Raw genomic sequence first — 17055 nt, forward strand, 5'->3', positions numbered from 1 at the left:
TATATATTCTCTCTCTTTTTTTCTTTTTCTTTATAGAAATAAATATTTCTCGAGAGACTTCACATACACCAATTCACAGATCGTCATCCATTAAACATGAGGCCACACAAAGAAAGAAACGAATGCATTTTTTTTATTTTTTTATTTTATTTGTGATAACAAAGTTTGTAAACATATATGTACAAGTAGGCTTTATGTTATAAGGTATAGATGAACAAAAAAAGGATATTTAGGCTCAAAATGAGATACTAAGGATAATTTTCATTTGGTAGTTATAAAGAAAGGCTCAATCGATCCAAAGATAGCCTAATTCATTTTCCAAAATCAGCATTTTTCTAGGATTTCCCCTTGACTAACAATAGAGGCAAGTTCTAGTCATTGAATAAATTGATTTGAGCATGCCTTGATTTTCTTTAAACAGTCAAAGTTGCATCAAGTAGAAAACCTACATCAACAAAAATGGAGGCATAAAATTAGAAGTATTCACTATTCTATAAACCTGAAACATTCAGATATGTTGCCAAGAAATGAGCAACCGTTATTCATGTGCAAATTATTCTTAAAATTCCTTCTTTTTTTCTTAAATTAAACAAAAGTGTACTACAATGATATTTTTTTATAAAGTATTAAAATAACGCAAAGACAAGAAAATAAGTCATTTTAGTTGTAAATGTGCAAAGTACCAAAATAACTTACCTTAAACTTTCATTCAAGGTTTCATTACAACCAACAGGTTAGACTATGTACAAGCTATACCATAGCTATCAAAAAGATGTTACTTGTTGCAACCTTCTTCTTCATACTAATATGAAAACATAAACCAACAGGTTAACTTCAAGTTGCCTTTCATGGCTAGTACAACAAAAATTTAGTACCTGTTGCTATAGCACCAAACTATCAACCTTAGATCTGCCATTTCATGGCCTATTTACACACACAAAAAACTGCACTTATCAGCATGTCAAAGCACTCCATTCTGTCATCCAGCAAAAAAACATTAAAGAAGAAAGTTTTCTTTTATTTTTTCTTTCCAAAGATTTGTTGAAAAAAATAAAACTTTCCTCTTCTTCTTCCAGTAAACAAAAACACAAACATCCGCCAATAGGTTTCTCCAAACCAGTAAAAAGAAGCCAGCCAACAACTCCCAAATTATTATAGTGAAAAGATAACCAGAAAATTACCATCTCCCACACTTAAACTGTTCATTCTCCTGAATGAACAATTTGTTGTTCCGTTCTTAATTTTCATGACCATTACCTTGAAAGAGATCAAGGTATGCATTGACATCAAAGCCATTTTCTTATTGAATAGGAACCGACGAACCTCCAGTTGTAGCAACTCCATGGTTAGCTTCCAGATTAGAAGAACTAGAAAGAAGCTGACTGCTAAATGCCATCGGACCTGGTGTAGATCCACTTCCCCTGTTTAAATCCATCATTGTTGTGGGAAGTGGTGTTGGTACAAATACATGTGTTCCTTGATAGAAATTCGCACCTGCAACATTAAAGCTACTACCACCCGGAACAGTAAAATGAAGGAAAAAACTAGGAATACCATAACTTCTCATAATGTTAGAAATATTGCACATCACAGCTCCCATTGTGTAGATTATGGGAGAGGTATATGCAAATTGATTTTGCAAAGTTTGGCATATAAGATTATGAGTATTTCCAGCTTCCGTTAATTCTTTCATGATATGTTCAACATGTGCTGACAATACTGCTTCACGCACCGCTTGTTCACTTCTGAAAATCTCACAACTGTTCATCAATTCAGTCTGCCTTTGTAACAATTCTTGCATACTAACCAGAATATCAGGAACGAGGATGGTAGGCGTGGTTCTAACTTCTGAATTAAGAGGTTGTGCTGGCTCATTCTCTGCTTGGTCTCCACTATCAACAAGCATTTGTTCCTGTTCAACTTGAGTTGGACCAGTAGGAGGTCTCAAACTATGGATAAAGTCGCTACCGATGAAGTAGGAATTTTCAGTCTTTGGTAAACCACTCATATCCACATCAAATAAGGAAACCAAATGAATGATAGTCGAGGGAAAATACAAGCATTCACAGTCAGGCTTGATCCGACAATTAACCATAGCATCACTAATCAATCTCCCCACATTCACAGGCAATTCATGCATAATCGCATATATCAAAGACCTCTTTCTATATTGTAGTTCGAGGTATTCGAATATGGGATTAAGCGAGAACTGACGAATCTACCCCAAGCTCTTGCTAATTCAAGCATACATGAACAGTTAATACTCAAAGGGCATTCAGCAGTTCCCGAGTGAACTTTAACGCCAGGACACAACTCGCCCAACACATGTCTTACAAAATCTACATCCCGATCATCCATAAATTTCTTGGTTTCACTATCATCTGTGTTTCTCAAGTTAAAAATATCATTTATAAATTCAGCATCAAAGCAGATGATTTTACTTCTCACGGTTGAAGTACGACTTACTGGGTTAAGATTACTGTAGAAGTCTAGAACTATGTTTCGATTATAATCTCCTGGGCGCTGAGCAAAAAACCTCCACCCAAAAGTAGTGACTGTTTGTAAGTTTTCCTGTGCCTTTAAACCATCAGAAGGGAAAAGCAACATCTCATATTCTTCAACCATTCTCCGATTTGCCGCTCTAAGTCTCCAGGATTCCGGGTCAAGGATTTCCCTTCTAGAGTTATCGGTATTATTTGAACGAGTTACTTGTGCAAGATTCATTTTTTTCTTTTTCAAGTTAAAATCAAGTGTCTAACCAGATTGGTGTATTTGAAAAATTGAACAGAGAAGAAACAAAAGGATCCAAAGATAGTGAAATTCGTTGAATAAGAAAATTCGTTAAAATCAGTTGGAGCCAATACCGACAACGGAAATATTCTTGCCCATTAATAAGAAAATAGAAAGAAATATTCAAGAAGAATAATTCCTACTATTTAATTGAAAACGGAAACTAGAGTAATTTCCTACACTGAATAACTGAAGACGAAGAAGAAGAAAGAAAATGACTTATGAAATATCTTTGCTCCGCTCCTCCTTTTTAATTACACGATTGATGCCTCTTTTTATAGGCAAGCCATGACAAAGTTTTCAATACACTTCTGGATATGAACTTGTCATGGCTGGTTGTGGCCTTGTTATGCTTGGTTATGAGCTTCTGTTGTAGATTAGTTATGGATCGGTTATAGTTTGTTGTAGCCGGTTGTGAGTCGGTTGTCCTTTGTCATGGTAGATCACATTTATACAATGTCTTTCTTTAGCACCATATTTTACTCTGCTTTAGCTTGTCCGTTTTTCTACTTTTTCCTCCGTAATTTTCTCGCTCTCGGACCAATCCTTCTTTAACCTTTCCTGCATGATTTAGACAAAAAGTATGGAAGAAATATGATAGTTTTTATATTTTTGCAAAGAAATTATATGTTTAAAAATCAAGTTAAATGCACTTATCATAATCCAAATATGCCAAAGGATGAAACGAACCATTAACATGGCAGGGACCTCAATTCTTGGTAGAAAAAGGGTCCTCGATTACGCAGACAGTGCAAGCGAAGCCATTCGTTGAAGTTGGGAGCAGTAGTGTTCATATGGAAGAAAGTCCATATTGGTCGGACAATGTCACAGTCTAAAAATAAGTGTGCTATGGTTTCAGGGGTATGAGCACACGATTTACATTTAGGATCATGGATAACATGCAAATTGTGAAGGTAGGCTGCTGCAGGAAGGCGATTTTGAAGAATTAGCCAAAGGAATAATTTAAGTTTATTGGGTATATGGAGTTTCCAAATCCATGAGATTGGAAAAGTAACAAAAGAATATGTTTTTCCCTCCATTCCTCCTTATGTTACTCCTATGTATCTAAAAAAAAATTAAATATGTTTTTAAATGTTACATAATCTTTATTTTCTGTATTCACACGTTGTTATCAATACACAAAGTTAATGCTCTTTTATTTTATTTAATGTGACAATTTTTTATTAAAATTTGACACGTAAGTTCGATATATGTAACGTATTAAAATTGACGGTACAACTAACATTTAACTGGAACATATTACTCCCAAATATTTATAATGTCCCAATAAAAAGAGTTTCTAGACTCAACTTAATACCTCACCCCCACCCCCACCCCCTCTCCCCCCCTCCCTCCCCCCAAAAAAAAACAGTGACGTCAAAGATAAATTGTGGCTATTAAAATAAAATACTCTTCAAATAGAGAAGGTCAATCTTTTAAAATGATACTATACAGAAAAAGAAAATGTCACAGAAAATGAGACGAAAAAGTGATGTTTTATCATGATTTTTTCAAAATGCAAAAGAGAATAATTTATTTAGTTAACTATATTTTTTATTTTAATTGCCATCTATAAATTAGTTAATTGTACATTGTGCACCAGGAAAAAAATGTACATTATGCAAGTTAATGTATTTCATCTCTACGTTCTGTGCATAATTATGAAAATCTCAAATAAAAATTCATGTTATCTATTTTTTTCCTAAGAAATAATGTACTTTATTGTTTACTTGTGTTTAAGAAATATTATCTTCTAAAAACTTAATTATTTCAATCATCCGAATATATGATACAAGATATTGCTGCAACAAAATAAGCTTTTGGATAATATTTGGTTGATATTGGAAAAAAATTAATTAAAATTTTAGTTGTGCTTAGACATAAATTTTACTTGAAAAAAATTAATTGTGAATGAATTATTTCATCTGAGACACTCATCACACAAAATAGTAAAATAAATAAGGGTTGTGTTTGTAATTTTAAGAAATTAAAAGGAACCTAACCGCATTTCTTTCTTCAAAATATGCCCTTTCAGCTTTAAAAAAAAAAAATACAATGGTACGTTATTTTTGTGAGAATTTAATTTATATACAAATCGTAATTTATAATTCCAGTTATATTTATTAATACCGAGAATGATGAAATGCATTTAATTGCAATTTACAAAATCCAGTTGATATATAAATCATAGTTGGTAAATCGCATCAAAGTATTTATCTAATTAATAGTATTCCGAATACGACTTATAAATATAAACCAAATGCGAGCGCATTTATATAAATCGTAATCGGATGCGATTTATTCTCATTTAATATCTTATTTGGCAAAAGCGTTGTCGAGTTAGAACTCAAGTTCTCACTCCTGTTGGTAATCAATACAGGAATTCAGAGCATCAGACACTCAATAAAGATCCCAAAAGCTGCTTGCGCAATTGGCTCAAGGTAGAGGAAATGGCGGAGTTTGTTGAAGCAGATAATTTCGAAGCCATAATCACCAGAATCGAGCATAAGTCCCGCAAGATCGAAAGCTTACTCAAACAGTACATAAATTTCTACCCTTTTCAAATTCCAATTTTTCCTCTTTTATACCTGCATAAAAACAAATACCCACATCTATAATTATATATTACTGAAGACCCCCTTGTGATTTTGATTATTTATTAGGTATAAACCAGTGGAAGCTCTGAAAACAGCTCTAGAAGGATCACCTCCCAAGACCAAAGATGAAAGATGCAAGGTTCAATCTTTTTGTTAAATTATCCTTTTTATTAGAATGTTGGTCCATGATGCAACTTCTGAGGTTGACATTTTATTTTTTATTTTGGGGATTTTGCAGTCTGCCAATTGGATAGTGGTGCATAGGGCTATAATGGCTATTAAAGATGTGGATAGCTTGTTCTCTGCTTTGGATCCTGAGTACTATGATATTCTCATGAAGTAAGTTCATTTCTTGTTCCTACTTATTCTGTGTATTTGGCCTAGGTAGGACTTGAGGTTGAGGATTATGTTGCCAATCTGTAATAATGGATGTGAAGCATGTCTATAGAAAATTGTTATGCTATGAGTACTCTATCTCTGATTTTCCGTTATGGGATATTGGTATATCAGTAGAAAGTAAAGAGAAAAAGCCTAGATCGTAGGAATTGTGTGAAATCAGTGATTTTATCCATTTGAGGACCTTGGGACATTTTTGATTGATTGAGACGAAAGGATTCCACTTAACTGGGCAACTAAAATTACTGATACTTGTTTCGCAATCCTCAAAATATTATTGTTGAACCTCTGGTTCTGTTATGCGCACAGAAATTGGGGATATGATACAAGCCTTGTAATCCCCTTTTCACAGAGATTGCACTTAGATATTAGCCGAGTGAAGAAATAATTTATGAAAGGAAGTCGAAAGTAAAGAAATCTTGATCTGGCAATAAGCTATTGAAACTAAGCCAACCAATGGAAATCTTAGATTGTACTACTGAAGTTCCAACGCTTGTCTTTTCAAGAAGTGGCGGACAAACTCATTGAGCTATTGGTGATGCAAAGCATTTTAAATAGACTTGTGCAGTTACATGCATATGCAACTAGTAATAAAGGTAGAGAAGAAAGTGAAAAACACAATGTGTCTGCTATTTGATTGAATAAGACATATATTTCTCTACCTTATGTTGCTATTAAGGACCAGTCTACAGTTATAATTATGTTCAAGTCGAAATAGACCTGGGCGGAATATCGTAGTAATAAGATTCTTCCACCTCCAATTTCGAGGTCGGGGTTTGAGTCACCAATAGCCACTGTTGGACTCCAATGTGGCGGCCGTTTGGTGTTGGGGGTGGGGGTGGGGGATTTACCATGTTCAAGAAAAGAAAAAAACATTAGGTGGCATAAATGGTGGAACAGTCTTTTACAGCTCTTACCTCGAGTATCACGACCTGAAAATTTTGGCATAGTTTGAAATCGTACCTTCTTATACACTGCACTAAATATTTTATGTTTATTTTACTTTAGGTTACGATGAATTTGAGATGTGTCATGAAATCTATTGAACTTGAGAAACTTTGTTAAAGATTTCCAAAGAACTCTAGTTGGACACTTTGGTAATTGCCTACAATATGTCTCATCAAATATTGATCAACAATATGCAAGCTTTTTATGACCTTAGTTTAGATTTCTAACTTGCAACAGCTAGTTTAAGCTTGGTTTTGGTCTTATATCTCCATGAATACAATATACTACAGGTTAGAAGAAATGTTGTTTAATGAATTCACCATGTAGGTAGGTGAAATTGCCTTTTCATTTGGTTTTCTACTACCAGCAACCAGCAACCAGCAACCAGGGAACTGGTGTAATAGTAATACTTGCTAGTTTCTTGATTGGGTGCAATTTCAGTCCTGGAATCTGATATGACACTATATATTTAAAACACTAAGATAAAGCTGAAGGAATCATCATGCAAGAAGAGTCTGAAAGTTCATTGGGAATAACTTGGGTTGGTATGCTTGTTTGGGAGTAAGAAGATATTGCTGCTTAAGAATCAATAGACTTACTCCATCTATATGTTGTTGCTTTGCGACGCTCTACCTTCAATATCTAATAAAGGGCTAACAGGGGGTTGGAAAGGGTAATCGATGGACTTGAAGTGCCTATTTTCTGGAAACATCTGAAAGTAACCATATGATAACTTGGTGCAAAGTTGTTCCTACTCGTAAAGGCGCCGGTGTATTTACTACTCTCATACATTAGCGTAAAATATTCACCAAGGAGATTGAGACTCGAGAGATATAAATCTAACTTGTTACTGGAATGAGTTGGAGAAATTTTACATGATCTGCAGTCAAGATAGGTTTGACCTAGGTGGCGATCATGTTTTATACTTTTAATCGGTTCTATACGGGTTTAAGTGACTTGAATTAATACGGCTATCAGGTTTGTTTATTATGATCTTGAAGTTGAGATGCTCAGGTTACAAGTTTGAATTTTTCTTATTGTCAAAGATCATCTTCATTAATTCATCAAGATGGTGCTCAAAATATATGTACAATGTGGTTATATGTGCTACTTTTGGTCAATTATTTAGCTACCTAATTTACTATATCAGAGTATATTCTTTCTTTACGCGAAATATATACATGAAACAAAAGAAGCGCTTCTCATTGCTTTGAAAAGGGCTCCTACTTCTTTCATTCCATGTAGTCTTGAAAAGGGAAAGTGGATTAATATTCCATGTTGTTTTTAACTCTTCCGAGGTTTCCTTTCCCTCAACTTGCCATGCCTTTATAACTGTCTTCTGGTGTAAAAAGAACACCTCCGCCCAAAGCTGTGAGGCCATTCTGCAGTATAACAATAACATATCATTGTCCTTCTCATACTCCTTGCACTTCAAACACCAACTTTCAACAATCTATTTCCTCTTTATGTGATTTTTCGTCAGAAAGAATTGCACCCCACTCTATGCAGCATGTGAAGAAGGTGATGACCTTCTTTGGCGTTTATGTATTCCATATCTCCTTTCACCATGTCTTCTTTGCTCCTTCTTTGTAAGACCCATATAATAGAAGCTCATTAAAGATGTACTAGCACTGCTCCTTTCAACACCATTTTATCCTCACCACTTTCTGCCTCAGAGGAACTGTAGATTTGTATGAACTCCTCTACCTTTCCATTCCCTATCTGAACAGGTCTTCTCAAGCTAATTTTCCAAGATGAACCCTTAGTTCTTCTTGTGGTGATCTCAGCGGTAACTGCGACCCTATCATGAGTAATCACATAGACTCTTGATAAGCAAGCTTCAAGTTTAGTTTCAGTTTCCACATCATATATCCAACCAAATTGTTTCCAGTTACAATTCCCAATAAATAAAGCCAGTGAACCTTGTGAACTCATCTTTCCCCTTCATAATCCCTTTTCACAGTTTACTCAGTTACTTCATTCGGTTATCATCCATTTCTAGAAGGGGATATAGTTGACTTTTGAAAACGACAGAGGCTAGTCACATTGCCTAAGAGTATTTTTTGATTTTCTTTTGAAATATAAGGCCACGATGGAGTTGCTTTCCAAATCTGAAGACTTGCATGTATGCTCTCCACTGGTCCGCCATAAGTAGCACAGAAACTACAGACATGAGAGTCGTGTCTTATTACATGAAGACACAAATTTTGAAAATAACGGAGCATGACACAAGTTGGAAGGATCTTATAATTTTGAAGTATATTATATTATACTAGTTACTATGTACGTGCGTTGCACGTAAATATTTAGTCAGAACTTTTATGTGAAAGAACAACTAACTAAATTTAGTAATAAATTATTTACAAGATGATATGATTATTGTAAAGTAATTAACGTGATAAAAATACAACAACCATTTAAATGCTAAAAATTAATGTTATTACATTAATAGAATACCTGAATTCAAAATTATATCGCCTTAACCTACAAAGATGATTGATTTAGTTAAGTTAAATGATATTCTATTTATAGTGTATAAATATTCAGTGTCGTAGTATCATATCTAATACTTCTTTATAGAGGACGTTTTTGATGTATGTTTCCTTCTATAACTTTGGCTTCTCCATCTCAAAAGTAAAACATATAGTTGTCCATCTTTGAATCACCTCCAAAAAGTATTACTTTTTGACTATTGTACTTTGACATATTTGTGAGGGTTGTCTCAGTTATTTATAAAATTATGTCAAATTTAAATTATGTCGGATATAATCCGAGTAAAATTATTACTGCTTTATCACATTCAAAGCAATAAAATATTAATCATACACGTGTTTTGATATATCAAGTCTATGATTAGTTAAGAATTTAGAGAAATATATATATTTTTAACTGTTACAAAAATAATAGCAGATAATCTTTTTTTGTATATATGTGTATTATATATAGTATACATATTTTACATACTTTTTAGGAGAAACATACATATTGTTTTACCAAGTTATGGCACATGAGCATCTAATGAAAATAAACCAATCAAAGAAAAAATTTGTTAAACTTCGATATATAGGAGACCTGGACGAACTTATTTTAGGAAACCTAATCTAGACTAACATCAATCGATTTTCTTTGAGAAATTTGTAAAAGAATTAATTACTCATACTGAAGTAAAAATAAATAAATTAAAGAGTACAATCTCACCACTTTATTATCATGTAAAATAAAAATATTCATCTAAACTCTCCCCTATTATTTTAACACTTTAAAATTAGATTTTATATTTTAAAAAATTATCAATTAATTATTTTCTTATTATTTAATATTTTAAAAATTAACTCAATTTGTTTGAAATATGCAGTAACTCCTAATACTTTGGTAAAAGATACTAACTTAATTTAGTTGTAGCTTTATATGTATAAACAACAACAACAACAACAACAACTACCCAGTATAGTCCCACAAGGTGGAGTCTGGGGAGGGTAATACGTACACAGGCCTTACCCCTACCCGAAAGGGCAGAGAGGCTGTTTCCAATCGACCCTCGGCTCAGGAAAAGGAAAAGGAAAACAAAAACAAAAAACAAAAAGCAAAAGAGCATTAGTAACTCCAGCAGAGATCACATAAATAATTATCTAAACATAAACCATAAATAAAATGGCATGCAAATATAGCTTTATATGTATACTAAATACAAATTAAGGCTTTAAAGAATAGTAAGAATTTCAACTTGGTTTAAAATATTATAGACGTTTTCCATAACGTAGTACTAAAATCCTCTTTTAGTACGTATCTGTTATGTGCATTGTTATAAAGAATTGTAATTAGGAACAAACTTTTCTAATTCAAGTAGGATCAACGTTGTAGGGTCGGGTATATGCATAGTTTAAATCGAAAAAGAATTCTATCATTAGGTAATTTACCATTAGATCCTTAAATTATACAAATATTTAAGGGCATAAAAGTCGATCAATGTTTCAGGGATATTTTAGTCGTTCAACATTTAGCATAAATTATTCGTGCTTTTATAATAATATAGATAAAACATAAATTAATGATAAATCATAAGAATTAAAAAAGATACAAAAAGAAACATAAATTGATTACATAAAAAATGGATTCCATAACCATAAATCGTAATAAGGCATTACCACTTAGGTGGTATTCAGAAATCTTAGCAAAATATAAAGTAATGCATCTTGGCTAATCGGTTTGCAAATGCATCTCCTTAAGGGGATATACCAATACTTTTGTCAACAAGATTCCAACTTTAAATAATTCGCTGCTGATTTGATTTATTGTGGTTCTTGTTAAAGTTTAGTCCTAAATCTGTTTATATCTTCGTTACTGTAAAGAATTATGTGATGCAAGGTGACATTTCCTTGTTGAACGAACTCTTTTTGACAGCTTTCATTTGCTTTAGTGGACCATAGCAGCGACCCCAGCATAACTACTTCGAACTTTAGGAATAGAAGAAAAGGTCAAAATTTGCCACATTTTGGAGAGCCCGCGCAACATAGGAAGTTATAGGATGAGGAAAAATGGAAGGAGACATTCATTCTTTTTCTGATATTGGACCATCTAGACTCTGCTTCACACAGACTATAGTTGAAAATGAACTCGTTTGATGCATGGATACTTGATACACTGAGAAGAAATGAATGTGCATTTGCCTTGTAATTATTCCAATAGTTAAAAAGGAAAATAAATCCATAGATCTGCCTGTTGTGCAAGTAATGTGGCACATTTCTGAAGTTGGGTTACAAGTTTCACAGTCGAACATTCTTATCCGATGTGCAGGTACTTGTACAGAGGTTTGTCTACTGGAGACCGCCCAACATGTGACCAATGCCTAAGGATCCATGAAAAACTAACAGAAAAAGCTGGTTTAGGTTGCATACTGCGTTGTCTTGCTGACACTGTGAATACTGTGTAACTAATACCTGTTTACTAAAGCCGGATGAACACAGTATTGAACTTGATGGGAAAAAAGAGAAGGAATGCCATTGATAGAGATGAATAGATGAATGTTTACTTTGAAATTCACTTGTATATGTCTTTACATGTTTAATTGAAGCTAAGATTGAGTTCAGCTTGTTTTCAAAGGGTTGCTTCCTCTCTTTAAATCTGTGTTCTTCTCGATATATAACATAAGATCTGTTCCAAGGCTATTTGAGCTTTCTGCCATTCCTTTTCTTTCATATTTCTGTTGGTGGATGTAGTTTATGTGACACTATCAAGTCAAGGAGATGTTGCTCCCAAGAGTTCTTCTATTCCTAAAATTTATAATTTATATCAACTGTATCTAGAGTTTTACTGTAGAACTTTGTTGTTGTTTGAGATCATCTCAAGCCCCCACCCCCCAACCCAAACCAAAAGATTACAACTTATTACATTCTAGGGCATGCGGTGCATTTTGTGACTCTTGCACCACAAGTACCTCGGGGTCGCTTGCATCTAATGGTGTGGCCTAGCTATCTACGAGTGAAAATAATGAGAGATGGAGTTTTTTTTTTCTTCATATTTGCTCAACCATTAATAGATAGAGTTATCTAGTACTCATGCTAGTGAGGTATGCACAATCTGATCCGGATATCATTGTTATCAAAAGTAAAGGGGGCTGGTTAATTTAATCGACTTTGTGACCTTATGGGGAATCCTAGCTATACTTTTAGAGGCACCAGGTTTATGGATAATACTATAGCATGTAGCAAATCATGTCCACAACAGGGATGTATAAAAGTGGTTAGTGAGCACAATTATTTCGTCCCATTTAACTAACCATTTCCCTACACAAATGAAATGAACAAATTCAACAATTGTTGTCTTGACCCAAAATTACATCCCGCTTTTGGAACATTAATCATTCATCTACTAAGGAGAACCCCAACAAAAATAAAAGAACTTAAGATTCTCTTGTAATCATCTCATTCATCTTCTACTCTATAAACACTTCTGATTTCTCCCGACCTTTATCTGGACCACTTTTCACTACCCTTTTCTCTATCTGTTTGGCTCCAAGCAGAGTTTAGACTCTTCCCCATTGTGTCAAATGACCTTTTTCACCCTCACAACAAGAGTAAACTACAGTTGTGTTCGTTGCACGTCGAGTGGTTTAGGGGAGAAAATTGCAGCCCATGGTTTGTTGAGGGGAACTGGCGGTTGGTGAAGGGCGCCTACAGGGTGGTTCGAGCGAGAGACACCTGCACCGGTGACTGAAGAAGAGGCGGCAGAGGAGGAAGAAGACGATACGGCCACACGCTCGCACTGAGGGCACATGGTAAGGGTGGTGGGAGGAGTCATGTTCATGTACATTTGTGGAGAAAGCTTCAATGCTCTAAGCTCAGTAACTTCCTTCTGCAAACGTCTGTTTTCCTCCGTCAGATTCTCACAACAACGCCTCAAGTACTCACAATCAACCTCTGTTTGCTTCAACTTGGTCCTGCATTATTCAAGCCATTACTTAGAACTTCTAAATTAAGTATTACTCTTCAAAGAAAATTATGTTCAAAGAATTGCCGCCAATGTAATCCGAATTCAAAGGCAAATGAACCGAAATTTCAACAACAATAATTCCAATGTAATTCAACAAATGCGGGTCTAGGGAGGATAGTGTATATGCAGCCGTACCCCCTACCTTCTGACAGTGGCGGAGCCAGGATTTTAACTAAGGGGAGTCAAAATATAAATAAATAAGCACACAAAGAAATCAAGGAGAGTCAACATATAATATATACACATAAAATTAAGAATTTTATTTATTTACACAGTGTAATTTTCCGACGAAGGGTGTCAATTGAATCCCCTTGCCAATGAGTAGCTCCGTTGCCTTCCGAAGGTAGAGAGACTGTTTCCGATAAACCCTCGGTTCAAGCAAGGCACAATCACAGTCGTGAACCGTAATTTCAACGCGGAACATATTTACATTTGTCAAAAAAAAAAACTTAATTTTATCAACTAGTATTAAATTCTTAACTCATAATTTCATAAATACAATAAGTCCAGTACAACGAACCTTAAAAATTAAAATAAAATAGGACAGATCTTTTTTTGTTATTTTACGTAGAATAACAGCTTGTTTGGATAGTTGTTACGTATCGTTTCATAATGTATCGTATCGTATTGTATTGTATTGTACTGTATCATTTGATGAATACAATGTTTGGATGGATTGTGTCGTTTTGGCGACGTTTCATGGTATCACGCACCTGTGATATGATGAATAAACTTGCAATATTATAAAGAAAAATTATGATACGGTATATTAAAAGATAGGATAAATGATAAAATAAAATTATTTAATAATAATGAAGGGTGAGATTGAGAGAAAAACACAAGGGAACGACGCGACCACACCAAATCGGTCGTTACGTAAAGTGACACATTTCATCGTTTCGTAACAACGGATTTAACGGTACGATACAATAAAATTTAAGTAACAATCAAAATAAATATTGTATTTAAAGTAACAATACGATACAATACGATAGGTAACAACCATCCAAACAAGCTGTAAATTGTTTGATCATTTTAAATTCAAGTGTAAGTAGTATAATCCACGCACACGTGTGCAGCCCGACAGGGCTTTACTTGGATTATCATAATCAAAATTTTATAATGGAACACCACACGTGTGTCTCCAAGTAATATCAAAGATTCATGCTACAAACGTGAAGTATTATTATCGTGCCAAAAATACCCTTGAATCTGTAAGCAAATAACATACCTTGCCCTCCTATTCTGAAACCACACCTCCACTTGTCTTGGCCTGAGATTCAGCTGTTTCGACAGTGCCAACTTTTGCTTCTGAAGAAAGAAAAACAATTAATCACACTTTTGCATTTAAAAATTCAGATTCTTTGGAAAGAAAAAGAAAAGATGCTTACGTTTTTTCCCAAAAAAGAAAATTTAAATACTTTATCGGAAGTGTTTAGGGGGAGAAGTAAATTGACACCACATTTTCACCCACAAGCCATTACAACTACTGAACACGTTTAAACAAACTTTTTTTTTCAATAAATTACATTCATATTTTTGTTTTGTTTCAGAAATTACCCTTTACCCACAAAAAATTTACCAAAACTGCCACTCACTGGATTAAGAGTGTTATGCTCCTTGAATGTCTCTTCAAGAACGGCTGCTTGCTCCTTGGACAGCCGGAGTTTCTTCCTCGCCGCCGCGTCGCCGCCGTCGTCCTCCAGGGAGCTGGTGGGCCTCTCCCCTTCGTGATCTTCTCTGTCATGACTCCTCTTTCCACTCACACTCGAAACTGTGCTGTTATTAGGTGATGAAACCATTATCACACCTTCATCTTCTAATTCTTCATCACATGACTCTATCATTCTCACTGGTTCATTCATATCTATTTCCCCTCTTATAGATTCTCTTGCTTCTTCATTTCTCTCTGCACAAAAAAAAAACATCTACATAAATCAAACAGGCTAAAAAAACCCATTTGGTTGGCCCAATGAAGCCTATATTTATTGAGTTCAACTGAATCTAATATTTTCATGGGTATGAATGTGTGTGACAATTTTCTAAAATTTCAACTAATTCTAAATTGTAGTACAATGTATAGTGCTTAAAATTTTAAAAGTTGCACCAATCAAGTTCAAGAGGGGATTCGTGTCTGACTTGGAGCATGCATTCAAGATCAAATGAAAGAAACTCAGGGTTCGAAATAGGTCAGCATCCCAAAGGTATAACATAGTCAATCTACCATAAGTAACTGATTCTACGGCTTGAACCTGTGACTTATAGCTCACGCACATATAATCAAGAAAAGAAAGAAAAAAGCAAAAAGTTGTAAACTTTTCAACTTTTACCTGCAGATATTTGATGATTATGCATGAAGGGCAAGAGGAATGGAGGAGTTGATGGTGAAATGAAGTCATTCTTGAGATTATTTTTAGGGCAACCCATTCCTAAGCTGAGGCTCAAACCTAAACCATCTTCTTTCTCACCACCCATCTTTTTTCTCTTCCTTTTTTCCTCTGAAAAACCAATAAAAGTTCCCTTTTCTTTCCCTTTAGAATCCAAAAGAAAGGTAAATGGAGGTTTTTCTTTCTCTGGGATTTGAATGTGTTGGGTAAGAGGTGGGGGACAGAACGAAGAAAAATGGGGTGGTTCTCTTTTGTAGCAGAAGAGTTACAGCTTTTTTCGTTTGGCTAGTGCAATACAGTTTGTAGGATAGGTCAGAAGATTCAGAACCTATGAACAATATATATACAAACAAGAAAAATATTTATAGTTATGTCCTTTTATTTTTGTAAACACAAATAAAAAATATTATTTAGAGAGAGAAAGAAAGAGATGTGTGAATAGACAGAGAAGAAGGCAAATAGATGTTCAATGATGACTTATGTCAGGGGCTATTGGCTCAATGATGATGATAGAGATTGGCTTTGATTTTAGCTTGGCTTTTCCTTTGTTGTTTCTTTAGATGTTTTTCTGTCTATTTATATTTGGCAAATTTTGCATGGGGCTTTTTTAGACCATGGTTTGGTGAAATTTAACCACGGTGAATGACTTGTGAGTGTAAAAGTAACTGAAGGTAGAGTTACTGACTGTACTGTGCTCCACCTTTCAATTCAGCCTGTAGTTAATAATAATGTTTGCTTTTTCTTTCCTGAATTGTAACTTCTCATTGAAAAGCGGCTTTTTTACTCTTTTTCCCACCGTTGACTGTTGACTAACGTGCGTGCTCTCTCGTGAAAGACTTTTTCTGAACTGTACTTTTTTTTTCAACTCACGCGCTGATTTTGTGCTAAAATCGAAGGCAATGCCAACTGCTGGACATTTAATATTTATTTTTCCATCACATATTTTTGTTTTTTGGTTATTTTTGCTAATAGAGTGTTAACTACATTTATAATTTTGATGAACTACACTTTTGCTACGTTCGAGTTCTCGATTTGTAACCGATTTGAACTCATTGTAATCACACATAATATTAAATTAAACGGATTTATATTTATATTATTTTACAAAAATTTTAAAGTACGTGCAATCTTTATCCTATCAAAACTACAAAGGATATGTTTAAATTGTAAGTCAAAATTGACTTAGTTTGACTATCCGAAACAAAACTGTTACAATGTTACGAAACAGTGCAAGTAATTAATAGTTACATGTACGTATTGATTTGATTAAGAATTGTCATAAGTTTTCATAATTATATGTTTGAATAATAGGTTACAAAGTGTTTTGGTTTGAATAATAGTGGTGGAGGAAGAAACGCAAGTGTCCCTTGTTTTAAATGATAGTATGTTACAGAAATAATGTTTGTAATGACTAATTACTGCAGTCTTGTTAATTGAGTTAGCATTTA

General features: G+C 34.2%; 2 protein-coding genes across 2 annotated transcripts; one reads left to right on the forward strand and one right to left on the reverse strand.

The window, feature by feature from the left end:
• Nucleotides 1–5064: 5064 nt before the first annotated feature.
• LOC109211082 (actin-related protein 2/3 complex subunit 5A) lies at nucleotides 5065–11998 on the forward strand. Its single transcript, XM_019374583.1, has 4 exons — nucleotides 5065–5329; nucleotides 5454–5526; nucleotides 5626–5726; nucleotides 11526–11998. Exons 1-4 carry the CDS (start codon nucleotides 5241–5243, stop codon nucleotides 11659–11661), a joined length of 399 nt encoding a protein of 132 aa, XP_019230128.1. The 5' UTR covers nucleotides 5065–5240; the 3' UTR covers nucleotides 11662–11998.
• A 462-nt stretch (nucleotides 11999–12460) lies between these two features.
• On the reverse strand, nucleotides 12461–16145 carry LOC109211083 (homeobox-leucine zipper protein HAT3-like). Its single transcript, XM_019374584.1, has 4 exons — nucleotides 15551–16145; nucleotides 14819–15129; nucleotides 14452–14531; nucleotides 12461–13167 (listed from the first exon to the last, which is right to left on the reverse strand). The coding sequence occupies exons 1-4, from the start codon at nucleotides 15693–15695 to the stop codon at nucleotides 12810–12812; spliced, it is 894 nt and encodes a 297-aa protein (XP_019230129.1). The 5' UTR covers nucleotides 15696–16145; the 3' UTR covers nucleotides 12461–12809.
• Nucleotides 16146–17055: the final 910 nt, after the last annotated feature.

Source organism: Nicotiana attenuata, unplaced genomic scaffold (assembly GCF_001879085.1).
Source record: "Nicotiana attenuata strain UT unplaced genomic scaffold, NIATTr2, whole genome shotgun sequence".
NCBI lineage: Eukaryota > Viridiplantae > Streptophyta > Magnoliopsida > Solanales > Solanaceae > Nicotiana > Nicotiana attenuata.